Below are 20,792 nucleotides of genomic sequence, written 5' to 3'. Positions count from 1 at the left end.
GCTCTGAGACCATGTTAGATTTCCATGAAACTTCACAACTACTTAGATGAATAACTGGAAATTGAAACTAGTTAGCTTTCACCAAGATACAAAGCCTATTAAGAGATTATAAGTAGCGGAATAAAAATACAAAGATAAGAACACATCACACAATTTTACACACTTATTTTTCTCAGGAAATCCAACAGGGAAAACCTGCTTGCTTGATGTGGCTATTTTATGGATTGTTCTTGGAGCAATTGAATCTATTACAAAGCAACTTGTCTCTTGAGAAAGCGTTTTGCTTCTCACACAAATCTCAATTGACACAATTGATCTTGGCTAGCCTAGATCTTGCTTGATCTCAACCCTCTAGCGCACAATTGTCCCCTGTTTCCTCCTTGAATTGCTCTGCAAAATCTGTTGTCTTACTTCAATTTTGCTCCTCCTTCCTTGCGCACTTGAGCCCCTTATTCCCTGTGTTGATCTACTACTTCTTCGTGCACTTTAGCCCTATTTTCTAGCACACTTGTGCCCTATTTCTTAGCGCACTTTAGCCTCCTATTCTTTAGGACCCCAACTCCTCTTTCCTGTGCACAATCAACTCCTAAATCCTAGTGCACTTGTGCCTCCTATTCTTTAGGCCACAATTCCTGCACTCCGCAATCAAGGCTCTCTCACAAACTCTTGAGCTTTGTCTTGTCACAAACCTTTTTGCACAAAACAATTAAATTTACTTGTGCCTTCATCCTCTCTTTATAGGTCAACTTTGATCCATGCAAGGAGGCCCAACTTAATTTAGAACTCAAGCTTTGATATTGAGTTAACTGAGAGTGTTACTTGCTCTACTTCCAATCATCGTTGGAGTTGTTAAATCATGCTCTCTCCAATCAACACCAGAGACTAACTCACTCTTCTTTCAAGAAAGATTGAAGACTAACTCGCTCTAACTGAACTGCTAACTGCCACCTCGTTCTGTAGTCAAACCAGTGTTATCGGAACCGGCCGGTCCGACTGGTTTGGGGGAAAAACTGGTCCGAACCGGAAAATACCGGTTAGTACCGAACCGGCCGGTTTCGTCATCGAACCCCAATGGTACTCTGAATGAAGTCTAAAAGACCATGGGCCATCTTGAGATGCCCCAGTATTGACTCATAGAGTCTCATGGTAGATGTTAAGACTCAAGAGGGTCTTTGATATGCCATTTTCATGGAGTCTCTGGAATAATGCCTACCTTGGAACTGTGTCAAAAGCTTTTTGAAAATCTACAAAGCAACTGTAGACCCACGAAGGGTGATGGCGGGCCTCCTCAATGATGGCTTTGAGGGTGATGATGTGATGAATCGTCTGGTAGTCTAGGTGGAAACCTTTTTGTCCTCTAGCTCTGAAATGTCAATTCTCCAGTTCCTCAGAAAGCCACTGGTGTAGAATTGTGGCATAAATCTTGGAGAATGTGTGGCCCACCATGATAGTCCTATAGTTATTCGGATTGGCACTGCTCCAAGATTTGTGGATTAGATGGATGATGTGTCTTGTCCAATAGGGGAGAAACCTAAACAAACCACATCGTTAAAAATATCTGCAATATATGACTCAATCGATTGGATGCCATGCTTGTGGAATTTGGCTTGAAATCCATTCTCATCCGTTGTTTTGTTGGTAGTTAAAGCTCTGGCTGCGCTCTTGTTAGAATTTCCTGAACCCAACATCCGGTATTCAGCTTCGAAGAATATTTAACTGAACAAATACATCACTGAGTTCCTAACCAAATATTTAGTGGAACCAAAATTACTTAATCTGAATCACATACACAAACAAAATTTATGCCCGATCAACATTTCTTCATTAATAAATTAATCATATAACTTACTTGGGCTCTCCATCTTGGGATAATGGCCCAACTGAGAAAATACAAAATTGATCACCAACCTCACTGCACTCTCTCGTACCCAACACACACTCACTGAGAAGCCTTTCTCAATCTTGTGTTGCTGTTGTGTCTTAGCCTCAACACTTAGGCTCAATTTATAACTTTCCTAAGCTAAAATTGATGACCAAAATTAGCTCGTCAAGTTAATTGAAGATAAGTGACTTTACTTTAGTTAACTATCCTATCTTTAGCTTTCTCTACTATTCAAGTACAAGTCATAGATTTAGGTTGCTTTACATGCACATTTCATGCATGTCACATGCAACACATTCACATGCGTGCAACTCACTTGCACAATCTGCATGACGCATGCAAGCTCCTAAAGAGGCAGATCAAGGTCCTTCTAGTGAAGACATAAGACTAGAAGTACCTTTTCCGAGCTACAAAACTCAACACCCCTCTTAGCGAGGGAGGTACTCCTGCAAGAATCTCCTCCACCTAGATCTATCTCCAACACCACCACGTTATCCGCTGTTGTAGCTGCTCCCTCTGAACTAGAAGACTTCCCTATTACCCGCTTCAAAATCTGTTTGAAGACCCGTTCCTTTCAACCATGCTCCTAGGATCTTGCTCTCGAGTGTCTAAAAATGTCATATCATACGAATTGAGGCTCCTGGAGGTACTTGAAGAATCACTCTTCCTTGTCACCTGCTCCCTCTCAGCAATTGACATTGATCTTATATCCAAATATACCCACAGGTTGTCCCAATAACTTGCATGACTGCCCCTATTTGATGCTAAGCACTACAACTGCATTTAAAGTGGCTCCCTCTTTATATAGAAGCCCTTGTCGATTCCTGAAGACAACTCTATATCCAACATCCTCCAAGGCTGATATTGAGAGCACATGTACCATCAACCTTGGAACAAACAACATCCTTGTCACCTCCAAAAATCCTCCTGAATCTAGTTGGAATTTGACACATTCAACCCCCTTCACTGGATGCATGATACTAGCCCCACTAAACACACTATAGTATGAGCCTGTCTTTGAAACACTGCAAAATACTGACCTCATCATTGTCATGTGACTAGATGCTCTATTGTCCACTAGCCACGATCTTGTGCTAAGTCCTTCTAACACAACTGTGGGTCTGTCTCGGTCCTTTTAGACACTCACGAATCCTGCTGCAATCCCCTGATTAGTATGATCTCCCTCTCTTCCTCTAAGGGATGACCTCCGCCAATCCTACTTGCTGCTAGTATTGTCCTTCATACTTGCTGTTGGCTACTACCAACTCTGCCAGCAACTACTGGCCCATGCTTGTTGTGATAGTTCGCCTGCCCAACAACTCATGTTGACCACTGCATCTCGCAGTTTCTTCAATCATGCTTGGTGTGGCACCTTTCTCATGACACGATCCCTTACAACCATCTTTGGCTGCTCTAACTGGCTTGTAGCTGGTTCTCGCCTCCAGTAGTGAGATTTCGTGTTTGTCCCTTGCGCCCATTCCACCCCTAGCTGGTTTCCGCAGTGGACCACCTCCTGCTAAAGCTCTTGGGCCTCTAATCTACCACTCACACGTAGTCTGACACCCACTTCTTTGCTACCCGCTGATATTCCTTGTATGCAACCCTCGATCTATTGGTAGTTCCTGTGACTACTTTGACCTGTTTCTTGCGACTAAGTTTCTGTTCGAACCTCCAAATATGTCGATTGTGTGGGTTCTTGTCAATTGCACGTCCCTGTCGGACATCCCACAGACTTGGTGGCACTGGTGTTTGCACGTATCCCTTGTGGCCGGTGGGTTGAGAACCACCCAACCCTTTTTTTATATTTTTTTTCTTTTCTTTTACAAAAGACTGGCCCTTTTATCTTTCTTTTATTACAAGATTTTTTTTTGCTCGTAAAAATATTCCTCTCGGACCAAAAAAAAGTTCTCGTCCATATGATCCCAACGAACCTAGCTCCGATGATCCGATACGAAGCCGTCATTTGTAATTCCGAGATAGATTTAGAGTTGGGGCTCAATACCATGTTAGAATTTCATGAACCCAACTCTTAGTATTTGGTTCCCAACATTTATTAGCTGAATGAATACACGACTAAGTTCCTAACCAAAATATTTAGCGGAAGCAAAATTACTCGATTTGAATCACATACAAATAAATAGATTTCTGCTCAATCAACAATTCTCCATTAATAAATTAATCACAAAACTTACCTGGGCTCCCGTCCTGGGATAATGTCCCAACTGAGAAAATACAAAATTGATCACCAGCCTCACTACACTCTCTCGGACCTAGCACACACTCATTGAGATGCCTCTCTCAATCTTGTGTTGTTGTTGTGTCTTAGCCTCAACGCTTAGGCTCAATTTATAACTATCCTAAGCTAAGATTGACGATCAAAATTAACTCTTCAAGTTAACTAAAGATAAGTGATTTTACTTTAGTTATCTATCCTATCTTTAGCTTTCTTTACTTTAACTCAAGTACTAGTCATAAATTTAGCTTGCTTTACATGCACATCTCATGCATGTCATGTGCAACACATTAACATGTGTGCAACTCACTTGCAAACTCTGCGTGTCGCATGCAAGCTCCTAAAGAGGAAAGTCAAAATCCTTCTAGTCAAGACACAAGACTAGAAGTACCTTCCGAGCTATAAAACTTAACACCTCTTAATAACTTGTTTAGAGAAGAGGCGACATAATGTGGGAGGGGAGGGGATATGGGTGTGGGGTTGTCTAGGGATGTCGTAAAGGGAGGTACTGTGGGAGAACATGGTATGGGGTTTAGCGCTGGGAGAGATGGCATGATGTATACCAAAGAGGGCTTGCCAAAAAGCTTTCAAGGAGTCGCAGAGAGCATCACAAACTTCCCATCGTTGTTGGGAGAGGAATGTTTGTTTTTTGCGGTGAAGTAGATTGCAGTAAGCTTTGCGAAGGCTAGGGGAGGAATATGGGTCATGCGTAAGCATGAAGCGTAGACGCTTATGGAGAGATTTGCATTCATCATCAAAGCCATAGTTCATAGGATAGGTACCAGGGGTAGTTTTGTTGGAGAATGCAGTAGGGCAACTATTAATTCAAATTCTCCTTAACCTTAATAATTGTTTGTGAACTTTAGTTATCTTCTTATGTTTCTTTATTAGATATTTTCATCAACAATTATCAAGAGCAAAACAATAAAGATAATGAACACAAGAAGTAGGCTCCAAGCCAAGGCAAATTGTTGAAAATGTAACTAGGTTTGGTCTTCATTTGTTGTACCGGGTCATGACTTGATGATGTACTTGTCAAAAGGAAAAAGAAAAGAAATTATTTGTAAAAGAAAAACATTATCATTATGGGTTTCTTGCCCATCTTGTTGTGGTCCTAGGTCAAAGCACCCATTGAGTGCTCTAGGGGTCTTGTTGACAAGTCAAAGGGTCAAGGTCATGATGTACTAGCCCTTGGAGGGCTCATGTAACAAGAAAGAAAAAATATTAAAATTATTAATGTATTTTGTGGAGTCTAGAAGCCTCCAAGTGATGGGTCGGCCAACCAACACCTAGTCGGCCTAGAGAGGCTAATTCACTCACATGTGAAGGCTATATAAAGAGGCACACTCACATCATTTGAAGACACACGAAAGTCATTCATCTTCTCTGATCCAATGAGAAAGAAAGAGGTAATTTGATCCAGCACAAGGACAAGAAGGAGAGCGAATTTTCTGTGGAGAGGAAAGAAGACAAATCTGTGTTTATTGGGCTCACACGTGCGAGTTCCTTGGAGGAACTAGGGTTTCCGCAGGTGACATTTTTGCAGGAATATTGTTTGGGTTGCTGGTTGGCTCATCACTTGGGTTTTGGCTTGGTGTTGGTCTTGGAAGTCTTCATTGGACAAATTCTATAAGAAGAGATTATTTCTAGGTTTTCCCCTCTTGGGGTTTTTCCCTGGCTTGGAGCCTACTTCTGGTGTCTTTTGTGTTTGCATTGAGATCTTCTATTTTGGCAATTGTCTTGATGAACATAACTAATAAGTAATGCTAAAAGATCTAATTGAATTTCACAAGAAATTGTCAAACAGTAAGAGAAATCAATTTAATTAAAACCCTAATAATTTTGCCCTAGGATTTCTCAACATGGTATAAGAGCTAGGGCTTTGATCAGTGGGTAGAGAGGAAGTTCATATTGGCTTAAATTCACTTCCAGAAGTTCTTTTTCATTAGACCGAATTTGTGAAGGTATCAAGATCATTTTTTTGGGAATTGTCTCAAGCCTTGTTTGCAGAGACAAAGTTGCCATGCACAGTACTGAAGCGAAGAAGACCTACTAGCTTTAAGAAATTTCAAGGGCTAATCTATTAGTCCTCTCCTATCTGCATCCTCCTAAAGGTAGATCGAAGTTTGTTGTGCTCACCTTTTAGCCCAAATTCTTGTAACTAGGCCACATGCCTATTCTCCAAGAGCGAGGGCATCCAAAGGTTTCTTTTGTGAAGCGAAGCAGCAAGTCAAGAAAAGTTGTTGAGGCTCCATCCTTTTGCAAGCAGATCAAAGTTTTTCTGGGCTTGAATTGTAGCCCTAATCTCTGCATATAGGCCACAGATCCATCTTTACCAGAGTGAGGTCATATGAAGGTCAACTGCGAAGGTCGAAAGCCTTGACAAGCAATCCTAAGGAAGGCGCATTCTCTGCTGTAGGAGCGAAGGTCAACTACAAGGTCTGCTATCTCCTTTTGAGCGAATTTGCATCTCTGGTATGTGTATTACAGTCACTATAGCAATTTCATTCAAATTCCTGTAGGAGAAGTGCCCTAGTTTTTCAAGACATTGACATTTGAAAGATGCTGAATTCTATATCTTCTGTGTTCTCTGTGTATAAGTGATAACTAAAACGCTAGGCAGAGACCCATTGCGAAGTCATTGTATGGTTGCCAAAGTTGTAAAGGAAGGTGTCATTACAAGGATTAATTTGAGCATGATTCATATTTGCATGGGTATATCAAATGGGATCCGAAATAGTACTCTGTGAAGGTCCACACTCTTAAAGAGAATTCAAGATCGAGTTTGTTGAAGAATCATTTTTGAGCACATGTCATAGTTCTAAAGCATATGATTATAGAGCAAATCCAAATTGAAGAAAGTCTTGTGCCTATATTTGGTTCAAAATTCTGAAGAAGAGTATCATTATAAGATTAAACATTAGTATCCATACCTGTGTATGAAGGTCGAATTACATTCTGGACATTGTCATCGCATAGATAGGAGCCAAGATCTCCTGTAGAATTGATAGCAATACTGGGCATAAGAGATGGTGTAGTTGTCTAACATCGTTTAGCATTGACCACAAGGTTATTCACTGACTTGTATAAGTCTCTGACATCCCTGAAAGACAGAAGACCTGTGCATTCTGTAGTGGTAATAGCATATATATACACAGTTCGATTCTACCTAAAGACAATAAGCTGACCTGTGGTAACACTGTAGAGGTACGTCTATTGTTGAAACTATAGTAGTGTAATTGGAGTCATTCTTGAACTTTAGCTCTATTAATTTTAAAGGTCTGCTCCAAAGGCACTGTATTGAAAGCCCTAATTCTAGGGTCCAGTGATTTATTTGGTCACATTTAGAAAAGGGAAAGCCACAGTGACAACATTTTGGTGCAAGTTAATTTGTGACAGTCTCTGCATTTAGCAGGGCCAAGAAATTTTTGAATATTGTTTTTGTGGGACCTGTGCATATTGGTTTGGTCACACAATGGCAAGGAAAGTAAACTATAGGCAGAGGGTGAGGTCACATGCTTGTGACAATAATATCACAATTGCTTGTTGACAGTGTTTGTGAGGATATTTTTTGGTATAAGAAGCGTTGGTAGCTATCAATCTTGTGTAAGACCTGTGCACTACAAGGTGAATACTGGGGAACAACAACTTGCTAATTTTGAAAAGGTAACAGTCCATAGGCAGGATCACTGGGAAGAATATTTCGAGCTGTTGCATGAAGAGACCATGGCATCCGAAATAGCAGGTATGTAACCCTGACATATATATGGCATATTTTGTTAAGGGTCCAACATGAATTGTTGTAGGGTAAGTCAAGTGTATGACTCTAGGGTTGTTGTTAAAAGTTTGTTGATAAAACCCTAGTCATATGGAAACCCTACCTTGTTCCCTCGAAGAAACCCTAATCTATAATCTATGGCTTATGGCAAGTATGAAAGGTTGAAGTTGATGAGTCAAATATGGATCCTTTGGTCTATGGTTAGTACTTGAAAACCTTAGGAGTCCATCCGCTAACCCTAGATTGACAAATCAACATCATGCTTTTTGCTATTGTATACTTTGCTTGGGTGTACTTGTCAATGAGTTCTGTAGGTATAGGAAATAAAGGAAGAAGGATGTGTAGTTTTGACAAGCATGATGGAAGAAGGGAACTGTAAGGACCTGTGGGCACTCTATTGATAGATTCATAGTATAATCATGCAACCATGGATGCCTGGAAAAGAAGAATTTAACCGATGACGCTTCATCCTGTTAAATTAAAGTAGGGCATGTAGTTCAATTGGTAGAATGCATGACATCATGGTTTGTAGCATGTATGTTTTGGCAGTCATCTAGCTGGTAATGAAAGATTATGTTGCAATGTTGTGAAAGGATCATGTATGAATCCTTCCTTGTGATGTCATGGAGTGATTTCTTCTAGGAAGAATGACCACAATGATATCACTGTTATTGTCTATATGTTTTTGGAGTAGGTCTCTTAGTGGTTTGCTGGTTTAGTTGCGGCATAATGATATGGAATGCAGGATTAGATGACTGGTTGAAGCGCGATATTCTGTTGAAGACTCTGATGATGAGTGAAGGAAGACCATGATGATGATGACGACATGATACTCTCTGCACGATCTTTCTATGTGAAGAATGTGTAACAGTCATGATGTGATTTTGTTGGGTTGCCGCCGTGGCACTTGGTTCGAAGGAGCTCCTTTATACCACGATGACTGATGTGATAGCAGGTTGCAGATGGTTCGATGATCATGCTCCCGTCAATCACCGTCCTGATGTTCAGAGGGAGCTTTGTTCGAGCTTGATGATGATTGGTTTGTGACACGACAGATGTAGACTGATGATGGTGTACCCTATTTTGATGATGATACTGCATATAGATGGATCTGTGATGTTCAGAGAAAGTTCACACTGTGATGATGATGACAGAGCCTTGAGAGCTACTATCATAGTAGCTGATGATGGACATCTCTCCCTAGTTGAGAGGGAGTGACAAATATGTTTCTCTGCTTCATGTGTCATACAATAGACCAGGACTAACAACCGTAAGTCTTAGTGAAGGCCATGAGGAGAGAATGGCGTCTGAAGGATTGGGTAAGCATTTGAGACAAATACTCCTTGAGGATTTGGAATCCAAGATAGGAAATAGTCTGGTGACCGACACTTCTTAAGGATTTGATAAAGTATCCAAGACAAGAGTGGTCGAAGAGGGCTGATATTATTTGAGGATTGAGAATCCAAGATAAGAATAGTCCTAGAGGGACATACCCGGTGAACATTCGGGTGGGGTATGTGCCTTGAGAGGTTGTGTGTGTCCCACGTAAAACTTCCTAGCATTGTGCTTTGATCTATTGAGAGATAGAGCTTGTTAATCAAGGCCTTGCTATGTTGACAATGCTGGTACATTGATCATAATGTTGATGCTAAAGATGGCTTACCAATCCGACTCTTCTTATGAGAATGTTCCAATGGAAGTACTGTCCTTGTACCTATTGTCAGTGATGAATACCTCCCTAGTTAAGAGGGAGTGTTGAAAATGTAACTAGGTTTGGTCTTCATTTATTGTACTGGGTCATGACTTGATGATGTACTTGTCAAAAGAAAATGTAATTATTGATGTACTTGTCAAAAGGAAAAATAAAAGAAATTATTTGTAAAATTATGGGTTTCTTGCCCATCTTGTTGTGGTCCTAGGTCAAAGCATGCATTGAGTGCTCTAGGGGTCTTGTTGACAAGTCAAAGGGTCAAGGTCATGATGTACTAGCCCTTGGAGGGCTCATGTAACAAGAAAGAAAAAGTATCAATTTATTTTGTGGAGTTTAGAAGCCTCCAAGTGATGGGTCGGCTAGCCAACACCTAGTCGACCTAGAGAGGCTAATTCGCTCACATGTGAATGCTATATAAAGAGGCACATTGACATCATTTGAAGACATAAGAAAGCCATTCATCTTCTCTGATCCAGCGAGAAAGAAAGAGGCAATATGATCCAACACAAGGACAAGAAGGAGAGCAAATTTTCTGTGGAGAGGAAGGAAGAAAAGTTTGTGTTTATTGGGCTCACACGTGTGAGTTCCTTGGAGGAACTAGAGTTTCTGCTGGTGACATTTTTGTAGGGATATTGTTTGGGTTGATGGTTGGCTCATCACTTGGGTTTTCAGTTGGTGTTGGTCTTGGAAATCTTCATTGGACAAATTCTATAAGAAGAGATTATTTTTGGGTTTTCCCCTCTTGGGGTTTTGCCCTAGATTGGAGCTTACTTCCGGTGTCTTTTGTGTTTGCATTGAGATCTTCTATTTTGGCAATTGTCTTGATGAACAAAACTAATAAGTAATGCTAAAAGACCTAATTGAATTTCACAAGAAATTGTCAGACAATAAGAGAAATGAATTTAATTAAAGCCCAAATAATTTTGCCCTAGGATTTCTCAAACAAAACCCTTCCAAGGGGAAAACCGAGAAAGAATCTCTTCTCTTATAGAATTTGCTTCAAATGAGAAAACTAAGACCCAAAACCTTAGACCAAGTCCTCCTCCAAGCACCGAGTCAACCATCCAACAAAGTCCTTGCAATTAGTCAAAGTCTCCCAAAGTCAACAAGAGTCAACGTCCCTCAAATCATCCCTAATCCAGCGCTTGGCCTTGTAATTCAGATTTGCAACTCGAGTGGCAATTCTTTGGCCCCACAGTAGCACAAATACCCTAATTTGCAGAAGAGTCCAATTTTAGTCTCTTTCCTTCACTAGGGTCTCCGCCTTTGCTTTTAATATTTTTGGCTTCAAATCTTGATCTTCCTGCAACAAAGTTTTGGCCCTGCTATTAGGTCCGCAATTTCGACTCCCTACAATTGTGACAAAAACCGTAATCCTCGCACGTGTGAAAGAACAAGGTTCAAAAATCAGATTTTCGCTTCCTTCTTAGACTTCCTCTTGCCTCCTTACCCCTCGCTCTTCTTTTCTTCCTTTTTTTGCTTCAGATCGAACTTGTCTTGCTTGTAGATCAAATCGATGCCAAGAAGGTCGAAGTTTCTCTTATATATACTAATCTGTGGAGGTCGAATAGCCTCTTCTAGGTCGACTTGTCACTAATAGGGCAAACTTTTGCTTGGAGGCTCATAGGACTTTCTAGACTCATAATTAATATCTTTTACATGTTACAAATTGCCTAATAAGGTCTTGTACAAATGACAAGGACTCTCTTGACTCAAGAAAAATATTCTTTTGACTTGACAAACCCTAGGTGCATGAAATACATGCTTGACCTAATTGGCCAATAAAATAAAGCATGAAACCCATGCTTGAAATAATATATTTCTTTCTTCTTTTTCTTGTAACATAAGATATACATATTGACATGAGTACAATGACAATTATGAAGACTGAAACTAGTTACATTTTCCAACACTCCCTCTTAACTAGGGAGGTATTCATAATTGTACCCTTGGTACAATGATATTCTCAAACTGAAGAGTTCTCATAAGAAGAGTTGGATTGGTAAGCCATCATTAAACATCAACATCATGACCAACATTGTCAACATAGTAAGGCCTTAACTTTACAAGCTCTTCTTATATTAGAGCATACTGTTGGGAGGCTCTACGTGAGATACCACATTACCTCTTCAAGGTACATACCCATCCGGATGTTCACTAGGTATGTCCTTTTAGGACTATTCTTATCTTGGATTCCTAATCCACAAAGAATATTAGTCCCCTTCGACCACTCTTATCTTGGATATTTATCCAATCCTCAAAGAGCATTGGTCCACTTCCTATATTGGATTTTCTATCCTCGAGGAAATCTTAAATGCTTATCCAATCCTCCATTCTCCAGATCATGGCCTTCACTTACGTATGACTGTTAGTCCTGGCCTAGTGCATGACACATGATAGAAGAGAATACAAATGATGTCCATCATCACTCCCTCCCATTCAAAGAGGAGACCCTCATTCCTTCTTGATTAGGGAATTGATCCTTGCTCTTTTTTCAAGCATTTAAGGAGACTTCTTTACTCTCTCTCAAGCATAGAGGAAATTTCTTTCACTTCCTTTCAATTGGGAAGTCATATCCACAAGCTCTCTAGCTTGTCTTCATAAGTTTACCAACTACCAGTTCTTCACGGAGATAGTAGTTGCCTGGCTCCTTCTTTCTCATATGTCTCATCATATTGAGTTTCTTTCTTCCTGGATGTTACAGAGCCATTTTCTTCATTCAATCTTGTGATAGGGTTCAAGCCATCAATCTTTTGTATCACTTTCCTTTAGTTATCATCATCAATAAAGGCATTATGTTTAGCCTTATCATATCTCCCTCTAAACATGAAAGTGATCTTCATGAACATTAGGTTATCCTCTTATATTGCTACCTTTCAATCCCAAGGTGATGTTGTGAACACCTTGACTACATAACCCTTCAAGGATTGTCAAAACCATTTACTCAATCCATATGTTCTTTGAATAGAGTACAATACCAATAGTTGAACTTTCCTCAACTGTCATTATGTATTTTTGCAACATCCTTCTAGGTAGCAAAACAATATGTTAATCAGATAACCAATATCAAAATATTAATATTAGACTTACCTTATCATGATGGCCCCTTTCATCAAAGTATTTGCTTACTTGAATCCTTTGAGATCAACACCCTTTTGCATGATCCATCTCTATAATATCCTTTCTCGATGCATTCATTTTAATTAGGGTGCCCATGGATCGAACTTGATTACCAAGTTACAATATCTTCCTGGGAGTTGTCATTGCTAACTTCCTCCCCTTCTTCTAGGGACCATACTTGATGTTGATCAATATCATTATGTTTATGTCACGTTACCTTGTGATAGAGTCTTGATCTCTAGCCATGCTAAGCATCATGTAACCATTTTGAAGGCTTATTGAGCACATTTTCACAACCAACTCTTCTTGCATGATTCTTGTAGATATGAACCTTGCCCTAGAGAAGAGTTACTTAAAATATGCATACCTTTGCTTCCATACAGCCGTCTAGCCATCCTTTCTTGAACGAGCTTGCTTCTTATACTTGTTGAAGGTAGGTTTCTTTTCCAGGATTAGAAGGACTTTCATTATGGCCTTCACATTGTAACTCGACCATTTGCATCCCTTCATCCTTCAAGAGTATTGTTTGCATACAAGATGGAATATGTACCAGCCATAATGCTTCTTCCAAGAACCTTCCTAAATGATAGTTCTTATAGGTGGGTCTCTAATAATCCTTCTTCCAAAATGGCTACCTCTAACAATATGTTAGAAATGCTTGGATGAACTATAATATGTAATATGGTCTAATCTTCTCATTCTTGGATAGGTAGATGATTCCTACCAAAGCAACTTAATCAAGTAGATTCTAATTCTTCTACTATCACATGCTTCTTTCTATGATGCTATGCTTTTACAAAAACCAAGACTCTTCTAGAGTATAATGCATGCTACTCTACTTTTTTCTTAATAAAAGCAAGACAAGTTGCATAAAGAACCTGGTAGGGATGGAGCTTTCTTCAATATTAAAGTTCTTTGGGATATTCTCCTTTCGGCTTCTTCTCAGGTTCTCCCTTTTCTTCAGCTATGCGAGCTTCACTTCTTTCCTTTCATTTGTTGTTCTTATTTGGACAATTCCTCTTAAAGTGTCCATAGTCATTGCATCCAAAGCATTGAATCTTGGACATATCTTTATTTTGGACTTTCCAAACTTCCCGTTCTTCATCTTCTTGGACCTTGCAATAAAGGTTTGAGACCTTTTGTTTGATTCGTTGTCATCCTTTGCCTTGATCCTGGATTCTTCCAAGATACATTGAGCCCATAACTCATCAAAAGGTGTAGTATCCTTCTTATAGTAGATACTACTTGCAAAACTGCTCCAATTAGGGGGCAAGGCATTTAATACACAAATATTTATTCAGAGTCAGAAACAGTGTCTCCAAGCCCTTGCAATTAATCTCTTATTTGTGAGATCTTCATAAGATATGTGGCCATGTCTTCATCCTTTGACTTCCTTATTCTATATAGTTGATTTCTCAAGGAAATCTTTTGACCTTATGAACTTATAGAGTACAATTTTACCAAATTATCATACATAGACTTGGATTCTTCAAATCAACAACAAAGGGAACAAGATGATCTTTTATGGATTCAACAATGATCCTTTGTGTTCTTATTTCTCCCTTTTTATATTTTGCTAATTCTTATGTCTTCTCTTTGTATGGTACAACCACTTCACCAAGGACATATTCCATGACTTCATTTTCTGTGAGTGCCAAGTCAATCCTCTTTTTCCATGTTAGGAAGTTTGCTGATCCAACAAGCTTGTTGCTCTCCTTGCAAAATGTAGCCATATGATTTGTAGATTGAGACATAGAAAACAATACTTACTTGTCAACCAAGAGTCTTCCTTCTTGATGGTGATTCCAATTATATTAATGTTTTCAAGACCTTCAAAGAGACTTCAAAGATGCCCTGGAAAGATGACTTCTAGGATTTCTTCAACAATAGTGTCTTTTATTAGCTTCAAAGAGTGGATGATGATTCCAAGATTCTTTGGTGCTTCCTTTTCTTCAAGAAGATGCACTAGAGAATTTTCAATAAGAGCTTCTCCTTCCTTCCTTCAATGAGAGCTTGATCCTTCTTGAGATGATGAGATTTTTGGATGAAAGTTTGATATAGTTACCTTCCTTTTAGGTCAATAGGTCTTCTTCTTCTTTCCTTGTGTCCTTTTTGCAAATGATTCCCCTTGACAAACAATCCCTTGTTATGTCAACAAGACGATCTTCCAGGTGCCTTCTTTTTGTTCACCTTAGCTTTGATACCTTGTCGGAGAATGCTATAGGGCAACTATTAATTCAAATTCTCCTTAACCTTAATAATTTCTTGTGAACTTTAGTTATCTTATGTTTCTTTATTAGATCTTTTCATCAAACAATTATCAAGAGCAAACAACAAAGATAATGGACACAAGAAGTAGGCCCCAAGCTAGGGAAAAACCCCTCCAAGAGGAAAACCTAGAAAGAATCTCTTTTCTTCTTATAGAATCTGCTTCAAATGAGAAAACCAAGACCCAAAACCCTAGACCTAGTCCTCCTCCAAGCACTAAGTCATCCCTCCAACAAAGTCCTTGCTATTAGTTAAAGTCTCCCGAAACCAACAAGAGTCAACATCCTTCAAATCAACTTTATCCAGCTCTCGGCCCATCAATTCGAATCTTCAACTCGACCTTCAATTCTTTGGCCCTGCAACATTGCAAAACCCTAATTTACTTTGCATGTGTGAACAAAAGAGTCCAATTTTAGGCTCTTTCTCTTTCCTTCACTAGGGTCTCCTCCTCTGCTTTTAATCTTTTTGGCTTCAAATCTTGATCTTCTTGCAACAAAGTTTTGGACTTGCAATTAGGTTTGCAATTTCGACTTCTTGCAATTTTTATAGAAATGCTAATCCTCGGACATGTGAAAGAACAAGGTTCAAAAATCAGATTTTCGCTTCCTTCTTAGGCTTCCTCTTGCCTCCTTATCCTTCACCCTTCTTTTCTTCCTTTTCCTGCTTTAGATCGAACTTGTCTTGCTTGTAGATCAAATTGATGCCAAGTAGTTCGAAGCTGCTCTTATATAAACCAATCTGTGGAGGTCAAATATCCTCTTCTAGGTCGACTTGTCACTAATAGGGCTGATTTGTGCTTGGAGGCTCATAGGACTTTCTAGACTAATAATTAATATCTTTTACATGTTACAAATTGCCCAATAGGGTATACTCTGGACAAAGACTTGCCAATCTTCAGAAACCTAATTTAGGGCGAGTCTTACCATCTCAGACTCTTGAGGTGTAGACCCCATAGTTGCTAACTCATCACGGGTCTCCTGAAGCTTCGTGAGGAACGAATCTATGTGTTCCCCCTTCTGCATCTGTATGGATCTCATCTTCTGCTCAAGGTACATCTTCTGCTGCTCGAAAGATCCCTGATACAGCGTAGGCAACACATCCCTTATATCCTTAGTAGTACCTCTGGTAGTGATGTGACAGACCACATGATCCTTCACTCCATCGAGGATCATTCTCTTTGCCTTTGCCATTTCTCCTTTGTACTTTTTGAGTGGATCTGGATGCGCGGGCACAACCACCATGCTGTTGATGTAGGCCTTGAGAAAATGCTCACTAGAAGGCATGACATCCTTGTCTTCCAGATCACATAGTTGGATGCCTCATCCAACCTGTCCTGATCTCTCAACCCACTGGCTGACATCTTTGCCAAATAGAAAGTCGAATGGCCTCCTCTCTACTTTGCACTGTTGCTGGGCTAGCCTACACACTCCTTGTTGGAGTTAGTACATCTGCTGCCCCTTGCTGCTGCTCAACTCGTGAGATTTTAGACCCCTTGGCTAGAAGTCCTCTGAGGAAGAAATTCCCTCAGTGTGTCTCCTTCTCTCCCACTGACGCTATTCTCCTGGCAACCGCTGCAAAATATCTACGTCCCAGCTACAGATCTGTTATGCAAGGAAAAATACATTGCAGGTTCTGCCTCTAGAAGTTTTCAAATTGGAAATCGAATTTCTCTGTCGACCCTCTTAGAGAAATCGATTTCTCCTCAGACTTCGCCCTTTAGGCCTTCGAATTGCGTTGCCTTCTGGGGTTTTGAATCGCTGCCTCTGCAGGAATTTCGAACTCCCTCTTCCTTTTTGCTTCTGAGCTCTTTTGCTCACAATTTGTGCTCCGATACCATGTGAAAATTCCTAAACTCGGAATCCCTATTGCAGTAAATTGATGTTACTTCTCCTACTTGTTTAATCCATGCAATTTATTTATGGTGTTCTACTGTAAATATTGAAGTAAATACAACTGCAACCTTCACTTAATTAAATTATATAAACAAGAGATACAACACACACCTACACAGTTATTTTTGGACAAATGTCCCCGGAAAAACCCAATGCGGGAAAACTGGTGCAACAACTCTAAGGGTTTTATTATTATGCAATAGTAAATTTTGAGTACAATTCATTGGATGCCCAATTGGCTATCCAGTATAGAGAGAAACTGGACAAAACAAATAGTGAAATGATCTCACCCTGTCAACCCATCGCAGCTTCTGCGTCACCTCTGCTGAGGACTGCGCTGCTCTTCCTTCGGATCCTCTGCTGCCCAGAAACTTCGATTTCCAGCCTCTCGGTCTCACACCCCGACTCCCGGCTTCTGAAACTCGATTTCCTTAGCAAGAATTCGATCTCCTTCTAGGCTTAGCGCTGCCACTGCATCAGCTCTGCGTGGGCCAGCGTCAGCGTCTCTCCGGACTTCGCTCTACCTTCTCTGCCTTGTACTCTCCAGCCTAGGAAAACTTCCCTCTTTTGGATATTATCTCTGCCCCTCACTGTAAAAGCTCACTTCAAATTTCTCATCGACAGCTACTCTGCTTCAGAAATTCGATTTTTTGAACTCTCTGTGTGTTCTCCAAGTGCCCATCAAGCCTTCTCTTATAATCCTCTCGCTGATCAATCAACGACCCAATTTAGATTCTAATCAACGGCTAGGATCATATTGACATGATCTCCGCCTTCTTCTAGAAGTTACACCCACAATTTATATTAATACCCATTAATTATTTTAATTTCCTAAGTTTAGACCTAGGGTCCCATTAAAAATAATTAATTATTTTAATAAAACTGTCTCCGGGTGGAATTTCCCAAAACAATTTCTGGGTATTGGAGAATGCACGTGTCTAAGCCTCCTTCCAAATTTTGAGACTTAGAGCACATCCAATGCTACTAGAAATCAACAATTTTAAGGTGAGACTTACAAGTGGAATGGGGGTAGGAGTCAAGGGCTGCTTCCATGACGGCTGTGGAAAGTGTGTCGTATTTAACTGTGGTTGTGTCTAAGGCTCCAACATTAGAGATGGGAGGGAGCAATGTCTTGAGGTGGGTATTGTAGGCGTTCGCGTAATCTTTATAAAAAAGGATGGTGGGATGAGTGGATAAAGGGGTGGGAGGGGGGCGGGGAGATAATTGGATATAAAGAGGGAGAAGGTGAGGAGAGTGTGGTTAGCCAAAGTGAGGCGAGAGACTAAGAAGTGCTGGATCTAGGGGAGGAGGTCCTGGTTGGCCAGGACATAGTCAACTACACTAGCTCCACCGCTATGAGAAAAGCAAGTAAAATCACCTGAATCAGGGAAACAAGGGAGCTCGTTTAGGATCAATAGCTCATGAGATTCCCCTAGCTATAAGAGGTATCTCTTGTAACTTGTGAGGAGTCCATGTTTGTCTTACGAGCTCCTATGAAGGCCCACTGATGCTGGCTCCAACACCTGGATGGGTACTTGCAGGTCTTTGGTGTGCGCATAAAAATTTCCTAGAAGGATGATGTATTTGAGGGAGGAGTAATGGAAGATGTTTTCATAGAGGTCAAGGAAAGGGCCCCCTTAGACTCTTTGTGAAGTGTGAAGTGCGATGTGGTAGGCGGAAAGTAGCAAACTGCAACATATTTGTCTTAGACTAGGGACCTATTCTGATGGATCCGACCCACAAAAATGTGGCATGCTCATCTAAAGAAGCCAAAGTGACCTAGCTTTGGAGGATGCAAGTCTTTAGTGCACGCATTAAAATTTCCTAGAAGGATGATGTATTTGAGGGAGTAACAGGAGATGTTTGCATAGAGGTCAAGGAAAGGGTTCCCCTTAGACTCTTTGTGAAATGTGAAGTGAGATGTGGTAGGTGGAAAGTAGCAAACTGCAACATATCTGTCTTAGACTAGGGGCCTATTTTGATGGATCCAGACCCACAAAAATCTGGCATGCTCATCTAAAGAAACCAAAGTGACCTAGCTCTAGAGGGTGTCTTGTATAAGACACGCTACACCCCCTGAGCCTCTGACACTGTTGAACCTTCTCTTGTTGGCAAGACCATGCCCAGTGGTACCCATGAATTGGGGGTGGGCTCCGCATAGGACTCACACGTGTCTTTGTAAGGAAAAGGAGGTCACGGGACCCAATCGCGTCATGAAGCATGCTTGGGGAAGACCAAAATACACCATTACAGTTCCAACAACCAATGGAGATGGTGGATCTGTGCCCCCTATCATGTCCTCCATCTGAAAGGGATCATCATTTGGCCCACGGTTGGGAATATCCCTGAGGAGCTGAATCTTGAATGATGGCTTTGAGATCACAGATAACTGCCCATTTCCCTCCTTTTCGTGCTGCTGCAACCTGATCTTTGGATAACTTGAGTTTCACCTATTGGGATTTGTTGAGGTCAGGTTCAAGAAAAATTCTCTGTGAGGATGGGAGTGAGGTAAGTCTTCTCTTGGCCTGAAGAGCTCTCATATGGTCCTCGAAGGTCCAGAAACGAATGAAGAGTGTGGAGTTGGGCCCCATCCATGCACGATCAAGAGTGATGTCCTTTAGGTCCAGCGTGTCATGGAAAAAGTGCCTGTTGTGAGCGCAATTTATTTTGTAGGTTCTTGATGTGGAGAGCTCCATTTGCGATGTGGGAGTGTCTATCAATGGGTTTTGTAAATGGATAGAAAAACAGGCAAAAGTCTGGAGGGGAAATGGAACTGCTTTGCTAATCCAAATCTACTGAATTTCACTCTGCAACTTTAGCCCTTGTGGGGTCCCCTTAGGAAATATTAGGCTTTCTGCAGCCACTGTGGTTTTGGAGTGGCATCCCTTTTGGAAAATCAAACATGCTCTATGCACATTAATCCTTCTTTTGTTGAAATACAATGCATCCCACCCTCAAGCCCACAAGCAAGAATGATATTGCTGGTACCTTATCCCTACCAACATTTGGCTCACAAAGAGCCCTTGTCAAAAATTGGATCACAAAGAGTGAACATGTCACAAGTGGGATTTGAACCAAGGTGAAGAGGTAACATTCCTCTGCTCAACCTCCTGAGCTAGACCCAATTGACAACTACGTATAAGTCGTTAACATAGACTTTGTAATATACAACAGGAATTGCAGCTGTACAGATCAAGCTAAACAGAATATTCATGTGGATTTATTTTTGGACATTTCAGGCAAGTTACATAAATAACTTGTTTTGGTTATTTGCCTAACAACTGTTTGAAACATTTCTGGAATCTCTATAAAAGGTGGCTACCCAGTTCTGACAATTTATGGAAATCCTCATCAGTCGCCTGACATTCATATTGCTGTCAGAAGATATAACTCTATGGAACACTGACTGTTTTCTAAGCTTAAATTTTGATTTTGGAATTAATAGGAAAATGATATGAACCTCACATCAAAAAACTTCAAAGCAATGCTTTTTAGCTTGGATTTTTCTGTTCCTTCATTTACTTGATGTTTTTGATCTCATATGGATACAGGATATATGCATACAATGTAGACGATGTGATACTCTGTGCTCTTCCCTACCATGAAACAAGCTTATTTGTGCGAATTGTACAACTGCTAAACTTGGAGTGAGTCCCTTATCTTATTGTATCCTACAGACTTACATTGTTTTCTGTAGTTTGTTAAGATGCTTCTCCAAAGCATTATTATTCTCATTAATACAGCTTTATTGATGTTATAAACTTGTATGTTTCTACTAGAAAAACTCACTGGCATTTTCTAGAAGGAGTGAAGAAGTCAGGTGCACCTCCACCAAGAGCAGTCCTGGTTAAACAATGCACCTGTGTAACAGCAGTTTTGGAGACAATATGTGAATATGTAAGCTTTGC

General features: G+C 40.4%; 1 protein-coding gene across 1 annotated transcript in view; it reads left to right on the top strand.

The window, feature by feature from the left end:
• LOC149177582 (uncharacterized protein At3g06530-like) overlaps positions 1-20,792 on the top strand; it is a 280,290-nt gene that overhangs the window by 10,309 nt on the left and 249,189 nt on the right. Inside the window, 2 exon segments of the mRNA XM_089420165.1 lie at positions 20,436-20,531; positions 20,664-20,781. Of these exon segments, the coding sequence (XP_089276291.1) occupies positions 20,436-20,531; positions 20,664-20,781 (214 nt within the window).

The sequence above is a fragment of the Pinus tabuliformis genome, chromosome 4_1 (genome assembly GCF_031772625.1).
Source record: "Pinus tabuliformis cultivar Carrire ecotype Pingquan chromosome 4_1, CPIR1, whole genome shotgun sequence".
Lineage (NCBI taxonomy): Eukaryota > Viridiplantae > Streptophyta > Pinopsida > Pinales > Pinaceae > Pinus > Pinus tabuliformis.
This window is presented reverse-complemented; position numbering and strand designations above follow the sequence as displayed.